Source organism: Lygodium microphyllum, chromosome 22 (genome assembly GCF_053477565.2).
Source record: "Lygodium microphyllum isolate KBCC chromosome 22, Lygodium_microphyllum_v1.1.10, whole genome shotgun sequence".
NCBI classification, from domain to species: domain Eukaryota; kingdom Viridiplantae; phylum Streptophyta; class Polypodiopsida; order Schizaeales; family Lygodiaceae; genus Lygodium; species Lygodium microphyllum.
The window spans coordinates 134821092-134836873 of NC_141156.1; the positions used below are offsets into that span (position 1 = coordinate 134821092).

Here is a 15782-nt window from a genome sequence, read left to right on the forward strand (position 1 = left end):
ATGTATACGTGTAATATATCATCGTCCTCTTTGCAACAATAATAGCATGGGAGAGGTCAATTGTAAACAAAATTGGTATGGTTTCATGTAGACTTATGCAAGTTACCTCTTGCTTAAGCGTGATGCACCTCAATTCAATGACACCAAAGGGAATCCCCACGTTCTCTCAAAATTCTTGACATGAGAGAAAGTAAAAATGTTAGCTCTTGAGCTTGGAGGGAGCCTAAAGAAATCGGGTCACCGTTCGTGGACCTGGGGCGAATGAAAAGAAACCAAGCCAAATGTGCTTCATGAATTGGACCGAGACTTGTACACCTCTACGACCATAAACAAGTGAGGGCTCATAGAGATCGGCGAGCGTGTAAAGAAGCGGGCAAAGCCATGTTACGATCTCTTTGTGTTTAGACCGTCTGAAACTCGTAGGTCCCGGCGAGGACAAAGAAATTGGAGCTCGTGGATGCTAGCGAGCGATACAAATAAGTGGGAAAAGCCAGGTCGTGTCTCCAAAGTCGAGCTACTGTGTTGGTATGGCTGGAATGGCGGAGCAGGTGCCAAAGGAAATGCAACTGCCTAAGGGCAAGTGGTTATGTGGTCCACTATAAAATAACACTTACCCTGTGTGGGGACCCTTTCAGATGCCTAGCTACTGAGATGTATGGATCGTGATGGTGGATGTGTGTAATGCTTGAAAACCTAGAGCGAGCTAAAAGAAGTCGGGCCCGTGGATCACTCGCTCTCCCTCCATCTTGACCAAGCCGTGCACAGAGCCATAAGTGAGGAGTCAAGTGGACTGGATCGAGTAGTGGGGGCCCCCTCACAACACCAAGCCATGCAGTACGTCACGAGCAACTACACCAAAATCTGGCGCTCATGATACGGTAGCGTCTCCGTTGTGTTCTTAGTGAACATGATTGTGCATCAATGATGATGTGGATATGCATTAACATGTATTTTTGTGCATGTGGTAATTTGATGTGTCTATGTATGTTTATGGATTTGGTTACCTTGTGATTTTGAGTTTAATTTTATACATGCGTGAAGAAGTGCTATGAAAACACATGCTTTCTCTGTGTGTGTGTGTGTGTGTGTGTGTGTGTACTAGGCGCTCCACGCCTAGCTCCCAGTGCTTCCTGCCAGGAGAGAGAGAGAGAGGGGGGTGACACGTGGTGATAAGGGGGGTGCACAACAAACTCTAGACCCACTTACTATATAGAAAGTTCACACTATAACTAGGAAGAATAGCAACCAAAATAGGAAGAATGTAGAATTTTCTAGTTATAACTAGATAATTTTGTCATCACGAACCTCTTCTAACTAGTAAATCCCTTTTTCTAGATAGTATCTAGAAAGTTGAAGCCTTATCTAGTAACATTATCTAGTAAGTTATTGTATATCTAGTAACAATATCAACATAACTAGGAAATTATTTTTTTCACTAGTCATAACTAGCAAGTACTATCATCTAGCTAGGAAATTATGGATAGTCTTTCAAGTTAACGTAGACTCACGATTTTGCTAGGTAAAAATAGTAAATAAATATTAGTTTATTTGAAATTTACATTTGTATATTACTCACTTATGAGCTAAGATTTCGATTCCACACTTATAGCTATACTCACTAGTTTGTGTAGCCTATGCTTAGTCTAGCCTATCCATAGCTTATATATAGCCTAGCTTATACATTAGGCATAGGATAAGCACATGCTAGGTTAGGCATTGGCTCGATAATATAAAGTAGGAACATTATATGCTATGCATAAGAATACAACTTATGTCTAGCATTTTCTAGGCACAAGGTAACCATAGAATAGGATAGGGTTGTGTTAGGCATTGGCTCCTAGCATATGCTTACCCTATGTCTAAACTCTTCCTAGAATATGCTTAGCCTATGTATACACATAGGATTGGCTTATAGTATGCCTAGTATTTTCCTAACTTGTCATACGTGTACCCTATGCCTACCCCTTGTGTATTTATGTTAGACATACCTATGTCTAGCCACTCTATAGCCTCTATCAGTTTGTCTGTATGAGGAGCCTATGCATATACCTTGCCTATATAACTAATCCAATCTAAACCTAAGCCTAAGCTTAAGCTCTACCTTACTACAAGCCTAGCCCTAACACTAACCTTTAATGTAGTATAAGCCTAGTATATATTGAGTATATATTACACCACATACTTCATAGATTATCTTAAGGGACTGAGAATTAGCAAGATTAGTTGAAGAAGTTGATCTCTCACTTGTGCACAAGTAACTAGCTTATTGACGAGTGGAGTGTTGTTCCCATTGCATCGAGTAGCATTTTTCTCACTTGGCTATAGGTTGAGGTGTACATGGCATCTCCCCTATATCATAAGTACCTACATGAGTCTCATCTTGCAACATATCTACAAGCTATCAATATTGTATGGGTATATATTTGCATCAACCATGGCTATGCACGAACATTCACCACATTGGTTAGTACCCTTGAACCACACTGTCTTTTCCCTCTTCATCATGCGGACCACACATTGCCTTTTTCACCCAACCACTTAAGCACCTTAGTCCACTCAACTACTATGTAGATAGGCCACATGATTGTTTAGCCACATTGGAGAACTCGATCACTTGAAGCACATCGTCCTAACTACTTGGAGCACTTTGGCCACATGTTTAATTGGGCAAAAATTCAAGCACACTCTTCCACGTGCATATACTCAATCACATAGTCACGTAGTTGCACAATCATGCACCTTATTTCAACTCACTTTACCTTTCCTATGTCTCTTACCCTTGATCACGAGGCACCCTTTGACCACATTGAGAACTTCATTTTTTAATGACAATTTAGCACTAATACATAGTAGAGTAGAGATTGATGCAATTTCTAGCATTTCTCACAAAGCATTGACATAAATTACTTATTTTTTGGAGCCATCCCCATAGGAATCGACTTGATAATGCATATGGTCATTTGGTAGCAAGGGAGTAGCAAAGAAAGGGCACTGATTGCTATAAGGATTGTGCACTTCAGGGTTGAATAGATGGGCACTAATTGTGTAGGATGGTAAAACATCGACTTAGTGTTGATTGCTATGGCATGAAACAAATTGGGAACAGGGTTAAGGACTTGAATTTAGGCTTATGTGTGAGTTAATTTAGCAAAAGATGAGGAGGAACCTACTCGCAAGCAGCCGAGGAGTTGGTCTGTGCAGCGGCGCACCTGTGCACTTGTTGACATGTATGCAAAGTGTGTCCTTCTAGTAGAGGCACAATTGTTATTTAATCAACTGAAAAATTGAGATCTGCTGTCAGGGACTGCAATGATTTCAGGGTACATGGCAACTAGTAAACATATCATTGCTCCTAAACTGTACGTGAGAATGCTTCAATAGGGTATAATGCCTGACAATTACCTATTCTCATCCATTTTAAAGGCATGTGGGAGCATTCAGAAAGGAGAATGGGGTACAACGATACATAATCAAGTTGTCAAAATTGGACTAGATCAATATGTCATCATTGGAATTGCCATTATTGACATGTATGTGAGCTTCTGATACCTTGCAGGGAACGGCTTTTCAGGCCTCCCTTTGCCTCTGCCTCAGAACGGCTTCCCCAAGCGCCTTACGCCTATCTGGTTCTGTCTCCGTTTCTTTCTCTCTCGCGTTCCGTGAAACCTTATCACTGCTAATTTCTGTTTGCCCACAAGGAAGCGAGGTAATGCATGAAACATTACTAGTGGAGCGACATCAAGGAATACCGCTGGACAATAGACATTAGACAGATGTGTGGCAAAGAGAGCGAGGAAGGGGCGGGAGGACGCCATTTTGTCGCGTGTCTGTCTTTCTATCAGGATGCCTCCTACAAGCAAGCCTTGTTTCTTCCGCGGCTCCCTGCATATTCCATCGCGATCCCGCCTCCCCCCTTTCTTATTACAGCTCCCATGGCCGCTATTTTCTCTGCCATAAGCTCCTGTCCATCCCTGAAACCCTACCCCTGGGCTCTTGCTCTTCTCTGCTGATTTTGGTCGCTGCGAATGGCTGATCTCAACCTTGTGTCCGGTCCCTTCTGGGACGAGACCCGCCCCAAGAAACGTCCGCGCCCTGGCTGGGATGTTCCATGTCCCTTCTTCTCCGATGAGGCCGCCGCTCATTTGCAGCTGCTGCAGATCGCATCCCAACTTCTGTCGGCTCACAATGTAGCCCAGAATGGGGTTCTTGCAAATCACAACGCTCTGAGACTTGGCCTTCCTCCAGTGTCACATCCTGCTGCTCACAAGAAGGAATTGCCGCCTAGGCATGCTGCTGATGCACAGGTCTCTTCCATGGCTTGAATCACTAAAACATAGGCTGTGGACCTTATACTCCAGAAGCGTTGCCACACAAGCTTCTATACAGGATGTGGAACAATCCAAAAAGAAGGTAACGAATAGGCAGCACTAGCAACCACATGAAGTCTTAGTTTTGATTGCTGCAAAGAAGAAGCAGTTGGAGTCTGAGGCAGCAGGGTTCAGTAGTAGTGGAAAATCCAAGGAGCAGTGGGAGGAAATAGAAGCATTTTGTCAGAATAATGGAATTGGAAGGAATGCACAGCAATGCAGGGATAAATGGCAGAGGCTCTGACGGGTATACTCAAAGGTTGATGACTGGAAAAAAAAAAATGGTCTCTTGACAAATTGAGTTTTTGGCAGATGAAGTTGGATGAAAGGAAGGCAGAAGGTTTGCAATTTGGTCTTGACCAAGAGACATTTGATGTTTTGAAGGAACTCCACAGCAATGTATATGGAACAAAACCTGGAGTTGAAGAGCTCAAAATTTTACTCCAGGTATTTTGGAGCATGGGGATAAGGAAATTGATGGACATGCTTTTGAAGAGTTAAAGGATACTGTTTTGAGTGAGAAAGATCATGGTACTTCTAAGGACAGAATAAAAACAATAAATGTAGAAGAAACTTGCAATGGACAACTTGATAGCTTTCATGCCTGATTGCAAGCAGCTAATATTGGTAAGTTTAAGGTGGCATTTAGAATTGTATATATGCTGACCTTGGCTTCTTTACTATGGTTTTTTCACTTGGTGCTGCTAATTTATTGTTTTCAAATAGGTTAGTGGAGACAGTTGTGTGTTTGTTTGGAGGCTTCCTAATCTTCTGACCAAGATGATGCAGAAATGCTGCAGTTTACAATCTGAATTGCAAACATCCAATCCATCCATACTACTTACTGAATCAAAAGGACAACTAAACAATACTTTTTCAATCCCCATGAGATGTGACAAGTTTCAGACACACGAATTGGATGCTTCTGGTATTGTTGTCACTATTGAACCTCAGCTTGTAAGTAATACAACTCCTGCATTCAAGTTCATTGTGTCTGGGTTGCCTCATTGGGCATAGGCCAAGGTTGTAGAGACCATTTTGGAAATAAGATTTAAGTTTTGTTCTTTTGAATCAAGATGGGTGGAGATAATATGTCCTTTTATTTACTTTTTGTTCTCTATAACTTGATTATGTTGAATTACAGCAGAGCATGATAGAATGACTCAAGCTTGATGCAGAAGATAGCATCGTAGAAGACAAGGCTTTTGATGAATCTATAGAAATCACGGGATCAGAATCTCCCCGGATGAGCTGCAAAACGTTTCATTGGAAAAGCTCGAAGAAGTTGGTCAAGATTTTGCTTTTGGATACGTATACTTTGCATTATGTGCTATGTAAGTTCCTTTCACTTCTAACTAGCTTGAAGTTGACTTGATGGTTTGTGCAATCCATTTTTTGTGTGAGTATAATTATGTGTATTGCTTCTTTAATTATGTAGGGACTAATTGTAAGTCATCTAGGAGACCCAATTCAGTACTAATATGGATTTGAAGAACATTCTCTGATCATAGATGTTCCACAAGGTAATCCTTTATTGTTGGGAATGGTGCTTTGTTGTTAGGAATGGTAGTTGTGCATTATGCACCTCCCCATATCCACAAGTGCATCATACTCTATCCTTTGACTGGTCATGTGGGAAATCTCCCTTAGCACATTGTACCACCCTTCCTTGTTACTTATAGGCACAAATTCCACTCATGTGCTTATGAGTCACCTCCTTCCTTGAAGGACACAGGGAGTGGAAAACAATCACCTTATATTTAGACCTAGTCCCACCCTCCCTGATTGATAAATGTCAAGTTTGGATCAATTTTTGGTTGCATGAAAGTGTATCTTCCATGGGCTATTTTTTTCCCATTTTGGATTGTTTGGGGCAGATCTAAACTTTGGAAAGTGAGAATAGAGGATCAAGATTGGAAGGATTGGTGGCTATGTGTGTCCATGAAAAAGCAATGGCAAGTACTCAAAACAAAAGGAATTGCAATTGACAATAAAAAAAAGATTGTACCTACCATATGGTGTTCGCATGAGCATGAGGCAACAATGTTATAACGGTATGTTTATTGAAGTCTTTTGTTTTGTATTGCTTAATGTAATTTACATTTTCAAACATGCATTGCAAACACTTTCTTATTATTACCATGCCTATGTAGGTTTGCCATGTCGACTTCTAATCTAGAGATGATGGCTCTTTTGAAAAAAATGATGAGTGAGGATCTCAAACTACTTGGGCTTGTGGATTCAGTTGTGGAAGAAGTGAAAGGTAACTAACTCTAATAACTAAATTTATACCTAATTTTATTACTAATTCATGTGTTCTAATCCAAGTGCTAAGAAATTAAGTGATTTAGTTTGATATAGCACTTCTTTTTAAAAAATATAAGTCTCTTATGTTTCTAAACTTTGGTTTATTATGTGTACATAAAGGTAACAAAATCACAAATGATGGTACAAGAGATAATGGAACAATGAAAGCTAAGGAGGTCATTGGCCCTAATGTCTCTTCAAATCATGATACAGGTATATGTCTTTATTTCTACTAAACTTTGAAAATTAAAATTTGTACATATATTACATCTTGCTTTATTAGGTGATTCATTTTGAGATTAACTAGCTTTAATTAGTCTCTTTGCCTAAATTAAAATGTTCATAGTTATTCATATTTTTAAACTTTGAGTAATTGTGTGTATATATATAAACATAGATAAAAGAACAACAAAAGGTGGGAAAAGAGGTAATGTAAGAAAGGGAGATCAGGAGGTTACTTGCGATAATGTTTCTTCAAGTCAAGATGCAAGTACCAACTTTAAGGATAAAAAACTTGTACAAATTTGGTGACCCAAATTGATACAAAATATCTAATTATTTTCTTTTGTGTTATTGAAAATTTTCATAACCTTGTATTATCGTGAGCTTTGGTTAACTCTATGTATATATAGGTAAACAAGTTACTAAAGATGACAGAAGAGACAATGCAAGAAAGGAAGACATTGAGATTGCTTGCCTTAACACTTCTTCAAGCCAAGAATCAGGTATTACCAGCTTTCTTATGTTGATAATGAGTCATTTTTTGAAATGGTTATACTAACTAATGATATTTGATCACTTGAGTATCAATAGGAGTGATACGCATACCATCATATGATGATATCTATCGGCCACCCATGTTGAAATTTAGAGAAGAGGGTAGACTTTATGGAAAAAAGCTCTTGGCTGAATACTTTAAAAGTCAACACACTGTCATGCTCGAAAATTATCATCGAGTACATAGGTGGTTTGAATCCTTAAACCCAAATGATCTACGTTATAAAAATGCGGATAAAGAGTATATCATGAAAGTCATATCAGAGAATCACCATGAGATTTTACCATTGAAGTTTACTGGATGTGAGTACATATGGAGAGAGAATGACATATATGACTGGTGGAAGGGTACAAAGCAAGATGAAAGAAAGTATTTGAAGAAAAAAGATCTTTTAAAGAAGGTAAGTTGATTGCTACTTTTTTTTATTGGCTTTCTTAATATTTGAGGTGTAGATTTTTAGTTATTGAACTATTAATCTTATGACATATAGAGAGAATTATCCGCATCTCTTGGAGTGGATGATATAGATAAGCTTCAAAATGTATCAAATGACATAACATCATCAATGGTAAGATGATATGTTTTATAAGTTTGATATCATAAGTGTAGGATTTGTTCTTTTTCTCCCATACTCATTTAGGGGTGTCTATTGATGGCAGAGTGAACCATATGTTGCTACTATTGATTCTATTCAACTTGATGTATACATTCCTAGCATGGATGATATTTCAAATGAACAAGGTTTGGAAAAGGTATCTTATAATCTTATATGTTTATCATTTTTGTACTTGATTCCATATATTTTGGAGACATTTGATGTATACACATGATCTTATTTTGTTGATGTAGCCTCTTGAAGAAAGTAGCTCCTTTGAAGGACAACAATACAAGCAAACATATTTATCATTGCAGGTAATGCTTTTAAGCTCATATGTAATAACTTTCTTTGAGAATGTCTCTTATACAGATACTTATACATTAACTTTCATTTCCCATAGATGAATATGTTTGTGGAGGAAGAAAAGAGCTTTGAAGAATTTCAATGTTATACATCCGATGAGGTTCTTTGCTTTATATTAAATTTAAGATTGACCATATGATTTATGTTCTTAACAGTATCTTATCCTTTACATGCTTAAAATGTAGGATGTTGAAAATGAAGATGAGACACTTGATATGGAAAATTGTGCCAGCTTTTCAAAGTTATTGTCACATGGTTTAGACAAAATAATGTACTCAACTAAACGTCAAGAAACTATGGAACAAAGTATCCATAGTTCAAGAAATGATAAGGTATGTAATTTTTTTTCTATATAAATGTTTTTAATGTGATTACTAATTTTAGTTTTGAATGTAGGCTAATCCAGATGATGACATTAATGAAACATCTCGAAAAAGTCAAAGAAAGAGGAAGGTATTTGATATATGTTTGTGAGAGAACAATAGCATCATAGTTTAGTGAATAACTAAAGGTATGATTTATTACATAACTATTTATTTTACGTATTGACTAGCCAAGTGAGGAGATGAAGGATCTTTTGCAACAAAGGAGCGTGAAACGAGGTACCAATATCAACAAAAAAGAACCAAAGGTGCTAGATGTAAATGTTTATATTTTTGTTTATGTCATACATGAAAAGCATAATCTAATTTTTTTATTTTATTTGAATTAGGAATTTAAATATCTCCCAAACCAAGGCATTGAGATTAACATTTCAAATGATACTCAAAGGGTAACTTTATTGTTAATTTATATTTTAATTAGATATATATAATTGTAGTCATGTAGTTCAATTTGTAGCTTTGAGATTAACATTTCAAATGATGTTTAAAGGGTAGCTTTATAATTGATATATATATAATAGTCATGTAGTTAAATTTATGGCTTTTCATATTATAATTCGTGTCATTTAATTATCTATACATAGTATAATAAGTTACTTATTCTCTTTTTGTTATTCAATGCATGTTAATATGACAAAAGAGAACATGGAAACCATACTTTTGAAGTATCTTGGTGTGTCTACAATTCATGATATGTACTTTTCTTTAAAGAGTACATACATGAATCTCAAAAAGATTGAAGCTAGCTTTCGAGTTTTGATTAAGGATACAAAGAAGCCAACAAGTGATGATATGATTAAGGAGATTATTTCTTGGCTACTAGGAAATGGCAAAGTTGTATTAAACAAAAATAGAAATGTGCTTAGTCTAGATGATGTGGAAGTTTTAGCATAACTTTTACTTTGAGTTAAGAATTTATTGCTTTTCAACATATTGGAGATTTGAGGGATTACTCAAACATTTATTACTTTGCAACATATTGGAGATTTAAGGGATAAAACAATCAAGACACACATGTTGCTTAATTAGTTTTTAGTTCTACGCTCCTTTAAAAGTATTTTGATTTTTCTTTTGGTTGCTAAAAGTAGATGTTGATGTCTTAATTTGTTTAATCTATTTTGATCATTAGATGTATATTATTGATCCTTACTTAGAAATGATGACATTCTCTATTTAATTTTCTAGTTAAAAATTTATTGTGTAATTTCTTATTTGATATTAGCATGTCTAAGAGTAAGGGCAAAGTAGATAAAGTGAAGGAAAAAAGAGAATTCCCACGGAATTCCCTAGTTGAAAGTACATATAAGTAGGGAATGTAAAAAATAGGAAAAATGAGAGATTTCCTAGTGAGAGTACCTAGGGAATCACCTCTAGAAAATTTTTCCTATATATGGAATATTTCCTATATAGGAATTATTCCCTACATAGAAAATTTTGTATTTTTCTATATAGGAAATATTTCCTACATAGGAAAGGTCTTATGTGATTCCCTACTTATTCTCACTAGGAAATGTCCCATTTTCCCTAGTTTTTACTTTCCCTACTTATATGTATTTTCAACTAGGGAATTCCATGGGGAATTCTCTTTTTTTCCTATATGGGGATCGATTGAAAGTTCCTTGTGGTTGTAGTGTTGAATATTCCAAGGAGTGACTGTCTATTTTTTATTATTCTGTAAGGTCATAAATTTAGCCGCAGTCATCCCATCATTGCTTGCAAATTAATCATTATCATTATTATCATATCTACTAGTTGGCATATGGAATAAATGATCATCATCAACATTTTGATGTCTTCAAAGGGAAGTCCAAAGTGTGATCAATGAAGAAGCCATTATTGAGAGTGTTTGTGATTTTTTTTTTAAACGCCATTGTGTAGGAGAGGCAGAGGAGGAGGGCACCATCAATTGTCATTCCATTAGTGCCATTTAAGGGAAAATGAGGTCACAGACAATATCAAGAAGTCAATTCTACTCCATTGAACCTCCAAGCTCATGTCAGTTGTGTTCTTCTCCTCCATCGCCATGATTTCTCCCTTATGATCAATGTGGAGTATCAAGGCAAATTGAGACTGTAGACATGTAGCAGGTTTTACCAGCCTCAAATCACTCTACTTCTTCGTGCATAGTTTGATGGTCAGGTCATCAAGATATTGAATTAGTCTTCTCATCCTTCATTTAATGCCATGTTTCATGAGAAGAGGCCATAGCCATGGATTTTAAGTTTTTAATTAAATCTTAATAGCTTTAAACTCTTAAGGGCCATTCATATTGTGACAAGTAAATCAATAAGTGAGGAGTTGCGAGGAAGTGAAAAAGTGAAGAGCTTGTGTTGGAGACAATTGGATGGACCCCACTTCCTAGTTGGATTGCAGGGCACATACTTCCTACTTCCAAAGGACAAAATCTCGACTTGTGTTTCCAAGTAAGTGTTCGATCCGTTTAATAAAAATAAGTAGTATGAATTATAATTTTCCTAGTTTAGAAATTTTCTCCAATGCCTTAATACCTATTTTTTAACTCTAAATAGTTGTTAGCATCTATGTATGTTTGATTTTATTTAAAAATAAATAAAAAACAACTAAAAATACTTTAAAATGGCATAGATAAAATTTTATAAACTATTTGGTTGAAAAATTATGAGATATAATATTTTTCAAATAAGTTCTATACTACAAAAAATATTCTAAATTTTTTTAGACTTTTTGAAAGATATTTAATACGTTTTAAAAATAATAATTATTATTTTAAATGAAATAAGATATTTAATACGTTTTAAAAATAATTTTTATTATTTTAAATGAAATATCGAGCATTTATTGATAAAAACCATATTTTAACTCAACAAAAATTAGGATTTTTTATGAAAAAACCAAAAATATGATTTTTGATGTTTTATGGAATTTCTTGGGGTTAAAGAAAAAGAAAATTAATTTGATGTTATTACTTTGAAACACTATTAAAATCAAAATATGGTGTTTCTGACTTTACGAAAATTAAGAGTGTTCAGAAAGTATTAAGTTATAACATATGGGATAAGGGAAACGTTTAAAAGGGGAATTAAAGTTTATGGATTTTTGGAACGTTAGTTGATTGTTTTGAATGTTTGTTGATTAGTAAATAATAAAAGGAATTTATTATATAAAGGCAGAGAAGAAATAACTTAAAAGGAACTTAAATGGAGATGTGCAAATAGATCTATTGGATCTATGCCCTAAAATCAATTCCCGAAGGGATAAACATCCTTGGCTTAGCATTCTAGTATTCAGTATAGAGACCCAATTGTGAAGGTTTAAAAAGCAAAGTGCAAGACTAAGTAGACTTACTGAAGTTTAGATATTTGCATGAGAATAGTTAGACTAATACAAATGAGTGTCACAAATATCATGGAAGGCTAGATAGAGTTATTGCAATTAGTGGGAAAAATTAGCTATCTAGTGCAATAACTCTTAGGATTTGGCTTGGCAACTCGATTAAAAGTGACTGGGTCTTTTTTTGGTGCATTTTTCGAGAGACAAGTGCACTCTGATCTCACTAGGATATTTAAATCCTATGTATTTATGAGTGAATATGATGTCTCTTTTCTAAGGGACTATTTTTTGAATTTGCCCCAAGATTGCCAAAGAAGAATATTGGATTGGGCAACAGATATAGAATTAATAGAGGGGGGAAAATATTTTGGCCCGCAATTAACTATGGATGTATAACAATTATCTTCTTGGAGTTGGGGCTATAATGATTATGTGCAAACCATAGTTTTATTAGCAACGCATTTTGGGTCAATATATGTAGTTGAAATAAATACAATTAGTGTGTCGTACCACTTTGATTGGTATTATCGCAACACTTATTGGACTTTTAGAAGAGTGATATGGGATGAGGTATTGCCTTGGATACGTGTATCCAGAGTTTTAAAAGTTACATTTGATACAAAATACATTAGAGAGGTCGCTTAAATTTTAGGCCTACTTCCTGAGCAAGAAGAAAAGTTTCCTTATGGAGAAATAGACCCAGAATTACCAATCATTCTCAAACTTCTAAGTGCACATGCAATCAAGAACCTAACTTTAGAGTGTTAAATAAAATGTGCAAAATTTTAGAGTATGACAGTAATAGCTATTTCATTAATAGTGGATGAATTCAGAGGAGAGACAGAGACATCAAAATGAAGCTCGAGATCAATGAACTAGAGAACACACGGTGCGATAAGAGGCTTGTGGCTATTAGAAAGGCTTGAAAGGGTGAATACATTACTAAACCTAGGGATAGACGTTGTGTCTAACTCAATCGTAGAACTTGTTAGGCCTAGTATATCATTCGATAGAACATCATCAAAAGAAAGTGAAGCAAACTCATATCAATGGGATTGAGTGGCCTCAGGCACCAGTAGTCTCACTGGGGAAAGGAGTAGACAAAGTAGCGAAAGTAGAGACAGTGAAGCTAATGCTACAATAGGGAGTACTGAACCACCCTTTGATTTGGATTTAGAGTCAATTTTTTAATTGCACCAATTATTTAAGGAGCCAAAAGAGGTTCCATGGCTAGAGCGAGTAGCAAATTTTGAACTACAATCTTCATTTAGAATTTCCCACAAGGGAGATTCAATTCAAGTCGTACCTAATCTAGGTTTAAGATCTTTATTTAAGTACATGGATCGTAATAATATGACTTATGAGATTGGACCACCTAATCAACTTTTTAGGCCATGAGGATTGCCAACCCAAGGTAGACCCCCAGTACCCTGAAATAATTACAATAGTGATGGAAAGAAAGGAATAAATTCTCATTTTAGGAGAAATAATGGTACTTTTCGTAATCCAATGGGGAAAAATGGACAGCAAAGTCCTAGGGGACCGGTATTTTGTTATCAATGCCAACAGGAAGGTCATATAGCTACATATTGTCCAGATGTGCGTAAAAATCAAGACTTTACTCCTCTTTGTAGGAGGTGTAGTGGCAAAGGGCATCACAAAGAGAATTTCCCTAAGCAAGAAGATAACAAAACTAATGACAGGGATAAGCCAATTTCTAATGATCTCTCAACCTCATCTGCAAATTTAGTTGAAGTGGAAACAACAAGGCATAAATTCATACCCCGGAGGATGACCTTTAAGGCTGACCCCATGATTGGTGTGGTTACTAGAGTGCGAAAGCAGCAACAAAAGGATCAAGGTCTAGAGGAAGAGAGTCTACAATTAAAAGGAGTAGTGAAGGATAAATCTAAGGATATAGATCCTAATGTACTAAGCTACTTGAGTCAGATTCTCCACAGCATTTCTTTGACCATCCATTATTACCCATGCCCTTACAAATCCTAAGATTCAAGAAGGGGTAGCTCCTTTTCCCAAAAGACTGATACCTCCCAAGGAAGGAAGTAAAGAGCTGGCAAAATTTGTGAACAAGACCTATGATCTTTGGGCTGTGTTAGAACAAGTATCTTTTACCATTAATCTTCGGTAATTTCTAGAAATAGTGCATGCATGTTGAAAATAACTTTATCATAAATTAGTTTAGCATCGAAGGAAAAGGATTGAGACTAATGCTTCTAAAGTAACCGCAATTGCTTCCAAAGAAAAACAACTCAAGAAGTAAAAATAGTAGATTTATCTGTGGATCTAGGAGCTCCAGTTATAGATACTATTATTAATGGCCACTTGTTGAATGAAGTACAGTTAGATGGTGGCTCAACAGTCAATTTGATGACAGAACAAACAATGCAAGAATTAGAGTTGAAGAATCTAGAACCTACCCATATAGTTTTACATGTGGCTGATCAAAGAAAAGTGATCCATTTGGGGTTACTTCGCAATGTGAAATATGTAATTCCTGGCCTGGAATTTCATGCGAATTACTTAGTATTTTACTCATTGTCAAATATCTATTCATATTCTATATTGTTGGGTTGACCTTGGTTACACCAAGCAGGATGCACTCAGGATTGGTATAAATGCTCAACTATCATTGGTCCTCGAAATGATAGGATCAAGATATGAGTGTGGGAGCTTTCGCTCAGCCGCCAAGACCCACGAACCACTTATTGTTTCAAGCATTCCAAGCTGAGCACTAATGGATACCTCTCACATAGCTGACGTACCGTCCATATCTACGGGTGTAGTGAGCTTACCTCCATGCTGATCAAGTTACCTTCAATACCTACAATTGAAAATCTCTTATATGTGGTCTCTCCCTAGGGGTAGTGCTAATCGTCTTTATCGTGCACAAGATGTAGTTCAATTAGTTTGGGAAACAGGTCGAACTCTAAGCAAGCTGAGAGTATTATCCTGCACTTGAGGACCCAAACTGTGTATATATTTTGGTACAGATATTATGTGAGTGCTCGTGTATACTTAGATATTACGTAGTTAGAAGACCGAGGGCTGGTTTCTCGTAACAACATGTGGATGAAGCAAAGTTGTCCATGTTGAAAAGAAGTACACGTGAAGGTTTATGAGACATCCTTTGCGTTGTGATTGCACGACGTAGCATAAGTGAACATAGGGAAACCTCACTTTTGGTAACTGGTAGCTATTGGACTTGCGTGATGAGGATGGTGTACTTTTCATGGCCATTCGTGTGGTGCTTACCATGATTTATTGCAATGGTATTAAGGCAGAGTGCAAGAGGGAATTGTGCAAATGGGTCAGGGTGACAGGTCTAATCATAGGCGAGACAAGCTCCGATGGGTATGTCCTACCCTTAATGTGCCCTGAACAATTGTCGGTGATGCGAAAGGGTGAGGGGACTAGGGAGGGATCCAGTCAACCAAGGTCACTGGACGTACCTAATTTGAGGACCCCTAGGTGTTGTGCTGTGATCATGGGTGCTTCTTATCTTTTTGTCTCTTTTCTTTTCTTTTCTTTTCTTTTCTTTTCTTTTCTTTTTTCATTTTTCTTGTCTTTTTCTTTTCTTTTTCTTGTTTTTTTTTTTGTGAACGTGCCTAAGTACAACCATTGCAATATGTTGAGGCTATCAGCCTTTCAATGGGTTG

At 36.5% G+C, this 15782-nt stretch overlaps 1 protein-coding gene across 12 annotated transcripts; it reads left to right on the plus strand.

Moving 5' to 3' along the window:
* The first annotated feature begins 4842 nt into the window (after nucleotides 1-4842).
* Nucleotides 4843-10911, plus strand: LOC148017650 (uncharacterized). 12 transcript variants are annotated; one of them, XR_015687938.1, is made up of 12 exons: nucleotides 4843-4994; nucleotides 5157-5324; nucleotides 5512-5701; nucleotides 6245-6421; nucleotides 6521-6630; nucleotides 6795-6887; nucleotides 7307-7399; nucleotides 7488-7852; nucleotides 7943-8020; nucleotides 8112-8193; nucleotides 8302-8364; nucleotides 8451-8519. XR_015687938.1 is itself a non-coding variant. In XM_087663320.1 (10 exons), exons 2-10 carry the CDS (start codon nucleotides 6864-6866, stop codon nucleotides 10735-10737), a joined length of 648 nt encoding a protein of 215 aa, XP_087519446.1. In that variant the 5' UTR covers nucleotides 6521-6630; nucleotides 6795-6863; the 3' UTR covers nucleotides 10738-10911. The 12 variants fall into 12 exon arrangements, 5 of the variants coding, with proteins under 5 accessions (XP_087519446.1, XP_087519447.1, XP_087519444.1 ...); XR_015687941.1 differs by lacking the exon at nucleotides 8451-8519 and adding an exon at nucleotides 8599-8668 and having other exon boundaries at nucleotides 4858-4994; nucleotides 5094-5324; XR_015687936.1 differs by having other exon boundaries at nucleotides 4858-4994; nucleotides 5094-5324.
* The last annotated feature ends 4871 nt before the right edge of the window (nucleotides 10912-15782 follow it).